Here is a 13,943-nt window from a genome sequence, read left to right on the forward strand (position 1 = left end):
CTCACACAAGCTAGGCAAGTGCTCTACCACTGAGCCACAACCCCAGCGCCCCCACCAAACTTTTTAATAAAGAGCAGTTTAGTGTATATACTTATTTATAATAAAGTATTTTGTATTTGTCATGGAGTAGACTTCAAGGATATTATACTTTTGATTAAAAAGAAGTATTATATAATTCATGGGGGTGTAGGGAGAGAGTTGAGAAGGGATGATAGAAATTTTCAGTTTTTCATATTTATGTGTATGTATATATGTACATATATACATATGTATATATGTTTTAAAATATATTAAATGAACACATTACTTTTGAACTCAGGATAAGAGAATTTGAAAATTAACCTTGTTTATGATGCAAACAATATAGTTGAGAACTTGCACTTGACACAGGTGAGCATCATCTGATTTAATCTATTGCAGACCCATGATTCCAGCCCTGCATTTGATCAGGTGGACATAATAGCACACTTGACTCTGGCTGAGTCCACCTGGTGATCAGCTTTTTCCTCTGACCATTACCTCTTGAGTGTAATTGCTGCCAGTGGCTTTGGCTAGGTAGATCGGGGACAGTCAGGAGGCCGGCTGCCACCCAGGAGAGCTGTTGCCTGGCTCACTCCAGTGGCACAGCATCAGCACAGTCCTCACTTCTACCTGCTTTGTTTTCTCTGTGCGTTTTGTAGGAAGCCTGGTGGATTCCTCAGGTCATATCCTGATCCCTGGAATCTATGACCAAGTGGCTCCTCTTACAGAGGAGGAAAAAAAACTGTATGAAGCCATTGAAATGGACCTAGAAGAATACCAGAATATCAGCCAGGTTGAGAAATTTCTGTTTGATACCAAGGTACGGCAACAGCCACATTTCCCACTGTGTAATTAGCACCAGAGGGCGCTAATCTGCATATATTAGAACCTAGTGATGCTGGTTCCTAGGCAGATCTGGACTTTCACAGCTCTTTCCTATGCTCTGCACCAACCAGTCCTGTTTCTGGGATCCAGTAGGCATTGGCTTCAGGCACCCAACCATGAACGAGGACTAACTACACAGCCATGCTTTTCCAAGGCAGTTTACTAACTTAGATCCAAGCCAGCCTGCAGCCGGGCTGCTGAGATTGGGAAGAACCTGAGTCTGCTCCAGCTCTAAGGCTAACATGCATCCTGCCAGCCCCACCCCGGAGCCGCAGGGACTGATCTGGAGGGCAACACTGCTTCCTCTGTGCCCTTGGGAAACCCGGAACCCCAGCCGTGGTAACTGGCCGACTTAGTTTAGTTTTTTGTTGTTTTGGTTTGTTTTCTCCTTCTCCTCTCTTTCTCTTTAAAATACTTACTAAGGTGTTAGGTAGCTATGGCTGACTCCTGGGGAAAGTACCAAGAGGGCAAAAACATGCTGGAAAAAAGTGGGAGCGTTCACTGATATGAAGTGTATCTCTTCCTCCAGACTAAGTCTGTGGTGCCACAGCTGGAGAGGAAGGTGGCTCTGACTCTGAAGAGGCCTTTGAGGTCTTCTGAATGATTGTGGGACACGAGCAATCACTATCGTGATGGCAGATAGAAATTTATAATTGAATCAAATTTCTGAACAGGCCCTTGGTTGCCTATTAACAGCTAACTACAGAACCTGGGCAAAGAGAGGACCTCGGTAGTGGGTGGCGTTGTGGGCAAGGGAAGGCCACAGAAGAAGAGGAGCCCTGTGTCCTGAGAGAAGTCCGTTTGTGTTGCTGCTGCGGACATAGCTGAGTTAGGTGCTGATTAACTGGGACACGCAGGTGCTGCTGGGACACACAACCTAACTCACTTGAGTCTTCACCAAGTGTTCTTGGATGCTTTTATTTCCATTTAGGAGGAAATCCTAATGCATCTGTGGCGGTACCCATGTCTTTCTATTCACGGGATCGAGGGTGCATTTGATGAGTCTGGAACTAAAACAGTTATACCTGGCCAGGTGATAGGAAAATTTTCAATCCATCTAGTCCCTCACATGAACATGTCTGTGGTGGAGAAACAGGTAACAAATGTCCCTTGCTACTCTGCCTGTCAGTTCCTGAGTCCTGCACACCACAGTACAGTGAGCAGTCGGTTGTTACCAGGGAAATATCATTTTTCTAACGAAAGAGCTGGAACAAATGTCAAGAACCAGCATCAGCCTTATTTGGTAAACATCTTGTTCCTCAATTATACACAAACTATAGCCGTGTGATAAATAACCATTTGGAGTTGTGATGGGAAATTTTTAAAAATTAGATGGGAGCTATAAAGGCAAGACTGGATCTGCCTGTAGATGGAGCAGTGACTGCCCATGGTAGGATGCAGGCAGAAAGCTCAGGCCCAATCATCACTTTTCCCTTGATGTCTGAAGTCAACAGTTTGAAGCAGCCATTTTAATGAAGATATCATTTGGAAGGAGTGACATGTCTAAGTTACCAACCCATCATCACTTTGCCTCCAGTGAGTTTAACGGAGAGTGGAGAAGCCCCAACCTGACCATCATCCTCTTCCACTGTCTGCTGGGCACTGATTACGTTCCCTGTGCCCTTCCCTCTGCACTTCCTGGCCCAGGGTGCATGGCCCCTCTTTCTACAGCTGCACCCCCAGGGCCGGGTCTTCTGTGGCTTGTCCACAGCACCTGGACAGTCCTGGGTGTGCCTGGGCATGCCAGGGGTGCTACACATTTGCTGAAGGAGTGACTGGAGGGGACGTTCAGGATGGCCTTCCCTGGGAGGAAAGAGGCCCAGGGAGGGAGGTGCTGAACTGTCTCTTTCACAGTCTGGCTTGGCATCGATCCCTCTCTTCAGAAAGTTCCCCAAATATTCACTAGAATGCTAATAGATCCCCACACAAGGACCTTCCAATCCAGCAGTTGTATCATGTTTCACAGTTTTCTCAGAAGTTACTAGAACACCACTAAAGTATCAGACGCTGTAGTAAGAATGGGGTGGGGACGGGCGAGGGGCTTGCAGGGAGAGGGGAAGGAGGGGAAGAGCCAAGTGCAGCCCAGGGGTGGAGCCCAGAGCCTCTTCTCAGGGCTGAGAATCCTGCTCTCTGTGTGGCACCCTCTGGAGTTCCCTGTGTCAGGTTGGGATTTCAACTGATTCTTGAATGGGAGACTTTGTCCCCTGGGTGAGCGGAAACTGACCTTCTCTCTTATGGTGGAAACACTGCCTTCTAGGTGAAGCAGCACCTTGAGGACGTGTTCTCCAAAAGGAACAGCTCTAATCGCATGGCTGCTTCCATGACACCAGGACTTCAACCGTGGGTTGCAAACATCAGCTACGTGCAGTATCTCGCAGCAAAAAGCCATCAGCAGAGGTAGGACCATAGATGTTCTGACTTGCCAGTTTACAGTGGAACCAGGGGGTCCTGCCTGTGGGACAGTGGATCAGCAGGCACTTCTGAAACTCAGGGGTTGACTCTCCTTTGCATCTACCACCTATTATTGAAGGTGCAGTATGCACAGAGTGCTTCCTACCACTGTCTCAAGCGATCCAACTGCCTTCTCCATTTCACACAGGGGGAAATTAGGGGTTAAAGAGACTACGTAACTTGTTGAAGGGCACATATCTCAGTGGCAAAGCCAGGGTACCAGTTCAAATCTGGAGACCTGAATTTTAGGGAAAATGAGGGCCCAGAAAAACTTGAAACCCTCTTGATGCAAAGATCATGGAAATATTGGCCAACATACAAAAATCCTTTCAAAAACAGACTAACCCACATGAACGAAGGAACATCCTTTGAGTTACAAATGAAAGAGAAACCACAGTCTGGTGGAATAGGCTAGCAGACATACTGCCCTGCGGGCCTCTGTTCTCCCTGGGCAATAAGAGGCCAGCCCTGCGATAGCCTCAGGCCAGCAGGAAGCAGGGAGTTGGACATAAACCCCCTGCACAAAGATCAGAATTCCCTCAGAGCCCTGTTCAACTCTGTGTGTTGCAAGCTTGACCTTCTGGTTTGTGTTCTGGATGAAAACAAAGTCTCCCCTGAGAATTTCTAAGCATGGACCCATTCCCAAATATGTTGTCTTTCATTTCTGCTGTGGGTGTGGTCTAGTTCTTCCCAACCCCACAGCTGGACCTCCTGACTGATGCAAACACCAGACTGCCCTGGAGAGACACAGCCCCACGGGGGGCCATGAGAGATATCCAGGGAAGGGCTTCCTGCAGATGGACTTGTTGTATAAAGCCAAAACCCATGAGAAACCCAATGCCAGTCCATCCAGCTCCGAACCAGTGATCTCACAGGCCTCGATACTTCTCCAGAAGGCAGCATGGTTTTGTTTGGCGTTTCCTTGGTGGTGCTTATTTTAATTCTATGTTCTTCAAAGTCCTGGGCAAGACATGTATATAATGGGACAACAGAGGGAATATGCCTGGGCTTTGGATGCCAGGACAGGAGGAAGAAATATCTAGTCTCGTTGGTTTCTACTGCAAGAGGGACAATCTGCCAATTATAGCAAAATGGGGGCCCCTAAACATGGGGAGAGTTTTGGGTGTCCCCTAAAGAAAGCTGGGCAAACACTGGCAAGTGTTAATATAGATCTATAGCCCAAAGCTATAGGTGGGGCCTGAGGCTATACTACTCTGAGAGGTAGAGCTGGAATTTAGAACCCAGAGCTCACTGCAGTCCTAATTCCCCAATGGTATTATCAGTTTAAGAGACATAGCTATGAAAATTAGAGAACAAGTCCAACACTTAGAGCCATATTTCTCTACATCATAATTCCTACTGCCTCAATTTAGCAGGTATTTTATTAATAAAAATTGAGAGAGAAGAGGAAGAAGAGTTAGGAAGGTGGAGAAGTTGAGTATTATGCCAGCTGAATAGAAATGTCTGTTTGAAATGTCAAGGTTAACGGCCATGAAAAGATCCCACATGCTCCTGATGAGTGCTCCTTTTGGTCAACTATGTGTGACCCAGTTCTGCTGAGAAGGCACATCACTTAATTCACTTTCACACCTTGCTTTGTGATTAAGAAAGAGGTAGCATATTCTCTTTCATTTCTTTGTTTTAGATTTTATTGCCAGTCAATCACAGGTAGTTTGTTCTCTGAGCTAGAGGGTTTGAAGTCATCTCTGTCTAGAACTGAGGGTAGCAGTTGAAACTATTTGATGTGATCCTTTGAAAATTGGGAGAAACACTGTGACATTCAAGTGAGAGTGGAGGACAGATATTTGTTTGTATATCTGTTACAAAAAAAATTACCCAAGAAAGTCCCACTTCCATAATATTTAGTTCATGAAGAAACTCTTAAAGAGGGCACATTATCTTGTGTCTTGCCAACAATCCATGACCTCTTCCAATGACAACAAAATATCAGGCCATCCCGAATTGAGGAGCATTTTACCAAACAACTGATCAGTGGATTCTTAAAGAAGGTCAAGATCACAAAAAACAACAAAATATTGAGAAATGGTCACAGGCTAGAAAAGATGAAGGAGAAGCAATAATAAAACACAGTGTGGGACTCTGCACTGGGTGCTAGGAGGAAAGAAGGGAAGACGGTGGGATCTGTGAAGTTTAGAGCATGGTTCGGGACAATGTCAGTTTCCGGGTCTTGATCATTGCACAACAGTTGTGTGTATTAACATGCTGGAAAAGCAGAGTTAGGGATATATGGGACTGCTTTCTGTACTACTTTTATAATTTTCTAAATTCTGCACTTTTTTAAAAATTAGTTCAAACAAATTCAAAAAAAGTTTTTTGAGTATGTAATTGTAAAGAAGGATTCCACAGGTTTCTTCTTGACTGCTTCGTTCATTTTAGAACACAAGTAGCTGATATCAAGGAGCTTACTTACCCTGGCCCAAAGCTAATGTTAAAAATGAGAAAGAAAAAAAAAAAGAAAAAGAAAGATAAAGCAAATATCCCATTTGAGGTTAGTAGGGTCAGTCCTGTTAATATTCCACTGCCTTTTCTTTCTTGTGTTTCAGTGTTTGGAACAGAATCAGATATGATGCGGGATGGGTCAACCATTCCAATAGCCAAAATGATCCAGGACATCATTCAAAAGAGCTTCCACTGGGGGCTGTCGATGATGGGGAACACTCTCAGAGTGAGAAGACCAACAGGTCAGCAGGTCCCTGTGTGGACTGGTCCTGCTGCACAAGCCCAGGGGTGCATGTGGTCAGGCCCCCTCTCCTTAGGTGACAATGGAGAACCCCATATGGGGTGGCTTAAGCATCAGACATTTGTTTTCTCAGTTCTGGACGCGAGGAAGTTCTGGGTGAAGGTGCTGGTTGATTGGGTTCCTGGTTAGGGTTCTCTTCCCGGCTTTCAGACCACTGCTTTCTTCCTGTGTCCTCACATGTTTCAATAGAGGGGCAGAGGAGAGAGAGTGCCAAGGAGCCAATGAGCTCAGGTCTCTTCCTCCCTCCACCGGCACCAGCCCTGGGGATTAAGTTTCACCCTGCTGATGCAATGACCTTTATCGTTTTCTCTAAGGTCCCACTTCCAAATACAGTCACATTAGGGGTTAGGGCTTCAACAGGAGAATTTCTGGGGTCATGACATTCAGTCCATAACAAAGAATATTTAGGCATGTTTGACACAAACCTCCTGAATCTCCTGTACTAGTAAGAAACAAGAGCATGTGTGGTTCTGATACCCATGTCATGTCAATAATAAGAAACCAAGGAAAATGAACTTTTTTTTTTTTTGGATTTGGGCCCAGGACAGATTCCCATCTTCTTAATAATAATGCCATTTCGAGACAGGAATCATCAAGTGCCTTTCATTCTGCGATCTCAGTAGAGTGTCCAACACTTTAGATTGAATTTAAAATATCAATCTTCCTGTCTAAATGGTAGAACACTTTTCTTCCTTTGTTTGGTCATGATAACAAAGTTTCTCTTTGTTTTTTCTTTTGTTAGGTGGAACTACATAGAGGGGTCCAAGTTATTTGCTGCCTTTTTCCTGGAGATTGCTAAGCTACATTCAGGACAGTAGAAACTTCCAGTACTACCCGACCCACTGACAGATCCCCTCTCACACCCCTTAGCAGAGATGACATCTGAACATCCAAAGAAATGTTGATCCAATCAATTATGTTTCCCCTTTCATTTGAAATGCCTTGGGACCTTTGAACCAAGAATACAATATTTGGGAGACAATGGAAATGGTTTAACATGTGATTTAAATCACTCACCTTTCCAAAGTCCCAGCTGCCTTCACCTTCATTTCTCTGAGTCCTGTTCAGTAGTTCCAGGACAGTTCTTCAGTGAGTTAGACTCTCACCTTGCAGTACAATGGGCATAATCCCTCCACTTTGCTTTCTAGGTTCTGAAACACCCATGACACATAATTGTTCCACCCAGTGATTGTTAGCACTTACATCACTGTTGCTCTGACCACGGTTTCCTTTTATCTTATTAATAAAAATGTTGATCTCCACCACTGACTACCATGATTTCCCTGTGGGTTCATTTTTAGAGGAGTTACTAAGGCCTGGTGCTGTTTTAACCCCTTTCCTCCCCTTCATTTATTTTCTCTTGCTTTGTGAAAAGTTCTGAAGCTGAAATGATTAAGATTCATACCCTATGCCATTTGGGATTCCATGTGCAAAGAAGAGTTTTTCTCTTATTCTAAGCTTCTTTATCTTCACCGTGATTGATGCCATCTAATCAGCTCCCCTGCCTCATATTCTTCCCACCCTGTCAGTAAAGGTTCTCTCTCTAACTTTTGCACACAAGTACATTCACCATAGCAAACTTAATCCTGATGGAATTTCTCTCACTCCATTGGAATTTTACTCAATGACTACATTTAAATTGCTCAAAGCTTTTAATAGCATCAGTTTTAGATAGAGAACTAATCAACCCTGACATCAGTAATACATTCTAAATTTAAAGCCATCACCTAATGCAGCACTCATTAATCATTTTAGTTAACCATCTTGTTTGACTTGATTGGGTTTGATGATGTAAACACAAAAAAGGAATGTAATTTTTATAGTCAAATATATGTAAATAAATCAATTCAATATTTATAAATTCATTATCTAAATCACATTAATGGTGAAGAATTTAAGGGTTTATTTAAAAAGTGTTTCTTTTGTGATTCCAAATAAAAACAAAATATAACACATTTTCCTTCAATTTTTTTCCATTTCTCTGTTGGTTCTCTAAATGTAAGTTTTAAAGCTTGCTGCATCACATTAAAGATGACTGGGCCATGTGGTCAGTGACTCAGTTTATCCTGACCTAGTGACAGAAATGGGATTGAACTAGGAATATCAGTCTTTTCAGGGAAATTTATTAAGGATTCCAGTTATGGTTTGCTTTGGAAGCAGAGAACTTCCAACTGCCATATCTTTTCTGATGCTGGGGAGCATCAACCCTGCCTGCTATTTTGTGGTATCAGGCACAGTTTGTGCTCTCCAGATTATGCTGTGCTTTGTGGTATTTTAGGTTCTGTTGGACCTACCCGAGGTATTTTACATTGTGTCTGAGGACTAACAAAGCAAAAGATTTATGATATCAATTTATGTTTTGTAAAAAAAAGTGTTCATATTGATCAATTGACAAAAGTTTATTATAAAATATGTTATATCCATTTCTGGGCAATGTAATATCCATTTGATGAAGTCATTAAACAATAATATGTCTTTACTTATTCCTGTTAAATCTCTGAGACCAGCAGTGTCTGTTAATCATTCAATCACCAGGAAAGAAGGGAAGGAGGATAGTTGGTTATTGAGTGTGTTGAACCTGGAAGATTCAAACCCTGGAGTGTCAGAGTCCAAAATTCATGTTTTGCTGCCACCCAGGATCAGGATGGGTCTCCCTAGTTCTCCTTTCCTGTTTTTCACCCAATTCCAAGCCTCATAGCTCCCCTGGTCTGGTTGGGATATGTGGGAGCCATAAAAAAAGGTTAACTGAGTGTTACATCCAGAGATACGGAAAACCTCCTCAGTTATTGATCAAGCCAATTTTCCAGTTATAAGGAGGCAAAAAGTTGGGGGAGAGACATTTAAACATTGGTTTAAAAATTTATCCAAGAAATAAATGCACATGGGTTAAAATGACCACCCAGTCTTTTGGGGGGGTATGTTGTGACGTATCAATGCAGGAGGGGAATTGACTGTACTGGAGGAGGACAAGGCATCTAGTTTAGTTGGTAGAAATAGTGTGCTGACATGTCACTGTTGTGATGAAGTTTAAGGATCATGAACACCAATTGTAGATGCTGTTGCATAAAATAATGGTGACTGGGAATATTTTTGGTTTTGTTCTGTATTGAAAAATAAAATGCCATGGCTTGGAAGCCTTGCTCAGGTGTCTGTCAGACAGTTTGAGAACACTGGTCAGTGACACCCTTACTCTGCACTTGAGTTGGGAGAGACACATTGAGGATGGTTCTGGGCATCTGCTCACTGGGCCCTCGTTCTGGGTGTGCTCATCAGTCCCATGGCCTTTGTGTCATATGAATGCTCATGCAGTCCCCGTTCTGAAAGCCAGATCCACTGATCCTTCTTGCCTACTTCGTATCTGAAACACTACTCTTCCTAAATGGAAACCTCCACCTCTTTGGGGGTCCCCATCTTGGCAACTGGGCTGTGGGCAGAATTCTAAATCTTCAACACCTGTCTTTCTCAACCCAATATACTATCAAAACCAACTATCAATGCCATAAGCCAAAACTTCCATAGCTTTTGCTGGGTCATTGCAAAAATAGCCCCTCTGCTTACTCACAGTGCCTCTCTACTGCAGGGCGCACTGCCGCCTCGGTGTCATTGTCACCCATCCCTGGTGACCATGAGGTCTCAGGATGGAGTCTGAGACTTCAAGAGGGTCTCTAGGACTGTACAATCTTTCCTTGGCTTTCTCTTCTGGCTTTGCTCTTCCCTTCTAGATACCCCATCCTTCCAATCCTTCTGATTTCTCAAGAGCTGCCTCAGAGCCTGCTCTGATTCTCCTCCCCCTCCTGGAACACTCTTACTGCCTTATGTGTCTGGCTAATATTCCCAACACCTTGTTATTCTTCAGATCTCAGCTTAGATGTAACTTTTCAGGGAAATACTTTGTTTTGCCCCAAGTTAGGTGTCTCTATTATGCTGTCATTCTCCTGTGTTCCTTTACAGCATTTATTATAATTGTAATTAAGCACACATTTGTACCATTTTAAAACTGCCAGCTCACTTGCTAGAGTACAAGATCCTTGAGGATAGAGAGCATGTTTGTTCTGTTTATTGTGGTATCTTCAAAATTCTAGATATATTTATGTCCTCAGGAAATGTGTGATGAATGAAGATTTCAACACCTGTACAATCCATCTGCATGCTTTCTGGAACTTTCATAATTTTTGTTCATTTACCTTTCCCTTAGTCAACTTTCAGCCCTACAACACCAGAATCTTCCCTTTCCAAATGAGAATGCCAGGCACTCAGCAGAGTACGCTGCACACAGTAGGTTCTTGATGCTGAACACAAATATCTTGATCCTTCTGCTACAGCTTTTGGGTCCATCTCCTCCAGGGCTGCTCCCCTACCCTGGACTCTGTCTTTGTTCTCTTCTTAGTTTGAAATGTTCTTGAGAGCAGTTAGTTATGGAAGAGGGGACATACAACAGACCATGCAGAGGTGTCCATGCTGTTCACTGTGCAACTTTCCCAGGCAGGAGCAACAGTTTGGTTCACACAGGCGGCAGACCAGCACTCTGTGAGCCCTACATGGACCCCTGTTTGATGTGGCCTTTACAATGTCCAAAATAATTTTGAATTGAATGCCAACATTGAAAGACTGGCAGATTTTACACACATATTTCTCTGTGGTAATCAGAAGATTGGGTAACACTGTTCTGCCATTCCTCCTGGGTGACAAGTTGGGCTGAGGAGAGTGTGCAACCTGTAAGTATCAAGAACCATGCATAATCCATAATATGTGCTCGACAAATTTCTTAGAAGAGGAATAAGAAGTTCATGAAAGAATATAAATGCTATTCTATCTGAATTCGCCTATTGATAGCTACTCTTACTTAAAAACAAATTCTCTCAAGCTCTGTTTTACAATAGGGACAAATGATTTTGAAGTACTATTTTAGTAGATCGTATTCTATACTACTCTAAATGTCAAGTTTTAAATGTATACATTGTTATTTTTATTGTATTTTCAATTCAAATTTGAATATTAATTGACCACGTAATGGCTGATGAACAAACTCATGATTTTAGGTTTCGATTTACCACTAACTCTCATAATAAGTTAACTTAAACCAAGTCCTAATACTTGTATCTTTCCCTGTTCTTCCACCAACCAGCTCTGTAATGGCACAGTCTATATTGTAGCTCACTTAGTAAGTAATAAACATGATCCTCTTCAAAGGAAACTCTTGGGGAGACGGGGGGCGGGGGCAGAGGCTGAGTTGGGATGTTCTGCACTTTTCTCAGCTGTCCAAAGTTTCCATTAACGATGAAGTAGAAAGACAGGAAAGCAGGAGATCTTCTGAAGAAAAAAAAGATGTATTTTTTTTTCTAGAATGATATAGAAGTGATGGTAGGTGTAATGACTATAATTTCTTAGTGGTTATGATAAGTAAATAAATGCTTCTGAGCTATTTTAGTTTGGGTAGAACTGAAAAAAACTGTCATTATGTGGACAAATTTTATTTTAAAACATTGTTCTAGGGTACTTCCTTATTCCAAATGGAAAACGATGTCAGATAAATTATGCCTTTGACTATAATAGAAAATATCAAGCTTTAAATCATCTCACCTCCCACAGTGAAATTTGCCAAAACAACATTCAGAAAAAGCTAAGATTTAACGTTTCAGTGTGGGTGTTTAACTTTTCAGAGCATATTCTGTTGTTGCAAGTAGGCATTCGACTGTAATCACAAAAATGTTAATTTAAAGGATAGTAGAATTTTAAGTGACACTGTTAAAGTGAATTAGTCATAAAAAATGACTAGTCACCAAAAATGACCAAAGCTTCCTTTCAAATTTTAAATAATATAAAAGAATGAAGGAGGCTATTTAAAGTCTATGTACAGCCTCACTTGCAGAAGCAGAGGGCAGTTTTGGCTGCAGCAGATGAAAGTAAGGGGTGGAGTTTTGGAAAGAAGAGGGCCACAGAAGGAAATAAATGCCACATTTTTACATGCTCTGTGTAAACTACTGGACAATGCCTGGAATATGATGTGTGAAACAGATTCAACCCTTCCAGCTAAGGGTAAATGAAAAATGAAAGTTGCTTACTGTGACTAAGAATGGAGTACAAATATTGCCACAATTGCTTGTTAAAACAAGGCAAATGATCAATAAGAACAACAAAAAACACTCCAGTGCTCAAAAGAGGAACATATTGAAATTGAGTATCTTTACCTTGTATTTTTCAAATGTGTTATCTAAAATTACTAGATATTTAAGAAGTAAAAAATCGAGAATCATAATCAAAAGAGAAAAATTAATGATTAGCCCAAGATGATCCAGACATTGGAAGGGCAGACAAAATTTCAAAGCAGCCATTATAACTGTTTCAAGGATACAAAGGAAAATATGCCTAAAGTAAATGAACAAATTAAAAACTCTTCTCATTTGATAAACACAAATTATAAGAAAAAACTAAATAGAATTTTGAGGAATTGTACATGTAGTATCTGAAATAAATAAATCTCAGGATGGTTTTTAACAGAGGTGAAAAAAGAATGAGGGAACATGGAAGATAGATCGACAGAATTTACCCAATCTGAATGTCAGAGAGAAAAGAGAATGAAAACACAAACAAGAACAAAACATGAAAGGACAGAGTTTCAGTGAACTTGGTATATTACCAGAAGATATATCAGTGGAGATCAAGAGACACTGAGAGAAAATGGGAAGAAATATATTTGGAAAAATAATGGTCTTTAATTTTCCAAATTTGGCAAAAGACATATTTTCAGATTTTAACAGCTCAGAATATTATGTCTAGTTACATTATTAACTTCTGGAAAAATGACAAGTGACATATAGGGAAACACAAAGGGGAACAAAGATGTGAATTACCTTGAGTGTTCATCAGAAACAAATGGAGGCCAGAAGATACATCAATACATCTTTATTTAGTAAACATCTCTTGTAGACAGCGGATGTCCAATATTTGCTTTAATTTATGTAAAAAATATAGAACAGGATAACAATGAGTATAAAATCTGAATACGATCTTACTATGGTTTGGATATGAGGTGTTTCCCCAAAGCTTTTAATGCCTGGATGTTTGGAGGTCAAGTGATGAGATTATGAGAACTGTAACATCAGTTCATTCTTATTCGAATGGACTGACTGGGTGGTAACTGTGGGTAGGTGGGCCTAGCTGAAGGAGGTGAGTACTGGGGGCGTGCCCTGGAAGGGTTCATCTTCTCTGATGCCCCTTTGCCCTCCTTCTCCACTTCTTGTCTGCCACGAGGGAAGCAGTGCTCCTCTACCTTGCCCTTCTGCCATGAAGTTCTGCCTCACTTTGGGCCCAGGCAATGGAGTCAGCAACCTATCGACTCAAGACTTCTGAAACCATGAGCCACCCAAAACACTCTCTCCTCTAAGTTGTTCTCCTTGGTATTTTGGTCACAATGACACAAAATGTAACAGGTTTTTAAATAAAAATAGTTTATTGTTATTTTCCATGTGACTTTTCAGCCTTTCGGCTAAGATCAAGTGTAAAAATAGTATATATTATTTTCATGATTTTGATAATTGTTTTGTGGCTAAGAGACTATCCATGTTCTTTGGACACGTGCACTGACACATTTAGGAGTAAAATGGAATAACATTTGCAATGTACTTTTGATTGATTCACTAAAAATATGCATCAACCCATAAAGCAAAGAGAGCAAAATGTGAATAATTATAGAATCTGGATGCAGGAAACTGGGGAATTCTTTGTAGCTTTCTTTCAACTTTATTCTAGCTTGAAAATATTTTTAAATGAAAAATTATAACACTAAAAGAAATGAGGTCAGGAACTGATTGTTCCCTAAATTCCA

The 13,943-nt window shown here is 41.4% G+C and overlaps 1 protein-coding gene across 1 annotated transcript in view; it reads left to right on the forward strand.

Annotated features, from left to right (window-relative positions):
• Positions 1-8,028, forward strand: part of CNDP1 (carnosine dipeptidase 1) — a 40,521-nt gene extending 32,493 nt beyond the window's left edge. Inside the window, 7 exon segments of the mRNA XM_081262599.1 lie at positions 681-841; positions 1,838-2,002; positions 3,164-3,288; positions 3,290-3,303; positions 5,922-5,999; positions 6,002-6,059; positions 6,861-8,028. Of these exon segments, the coding sequence (XP_081118725.1) occupies positions 681-841; positions 1,838-2,002; positions 3,164-3,288; positions 3,290-3,303; positions 5,922-5,999; positions 6,002-6,059; positions 6,861-6,936 (677 nt within the window). The 3' untranslated portion in view covers positions 6,937-8,028.
• Positions 8,029-13,943: the final 5,915 nt, after the last annotated feature.

The sequence above is a fragment of the Spermophilus citellus genome (genome assembly GCF_964194105.1).
Source record: "Spermophilus citellus genome assembly, chromosome: 12".
Lineage (NCBI taxonomy): Eukaryota > Metazoa > Chordata > Mammalia > Rodentia > Sciuridae > Spermophilus > Spermophilus citellus.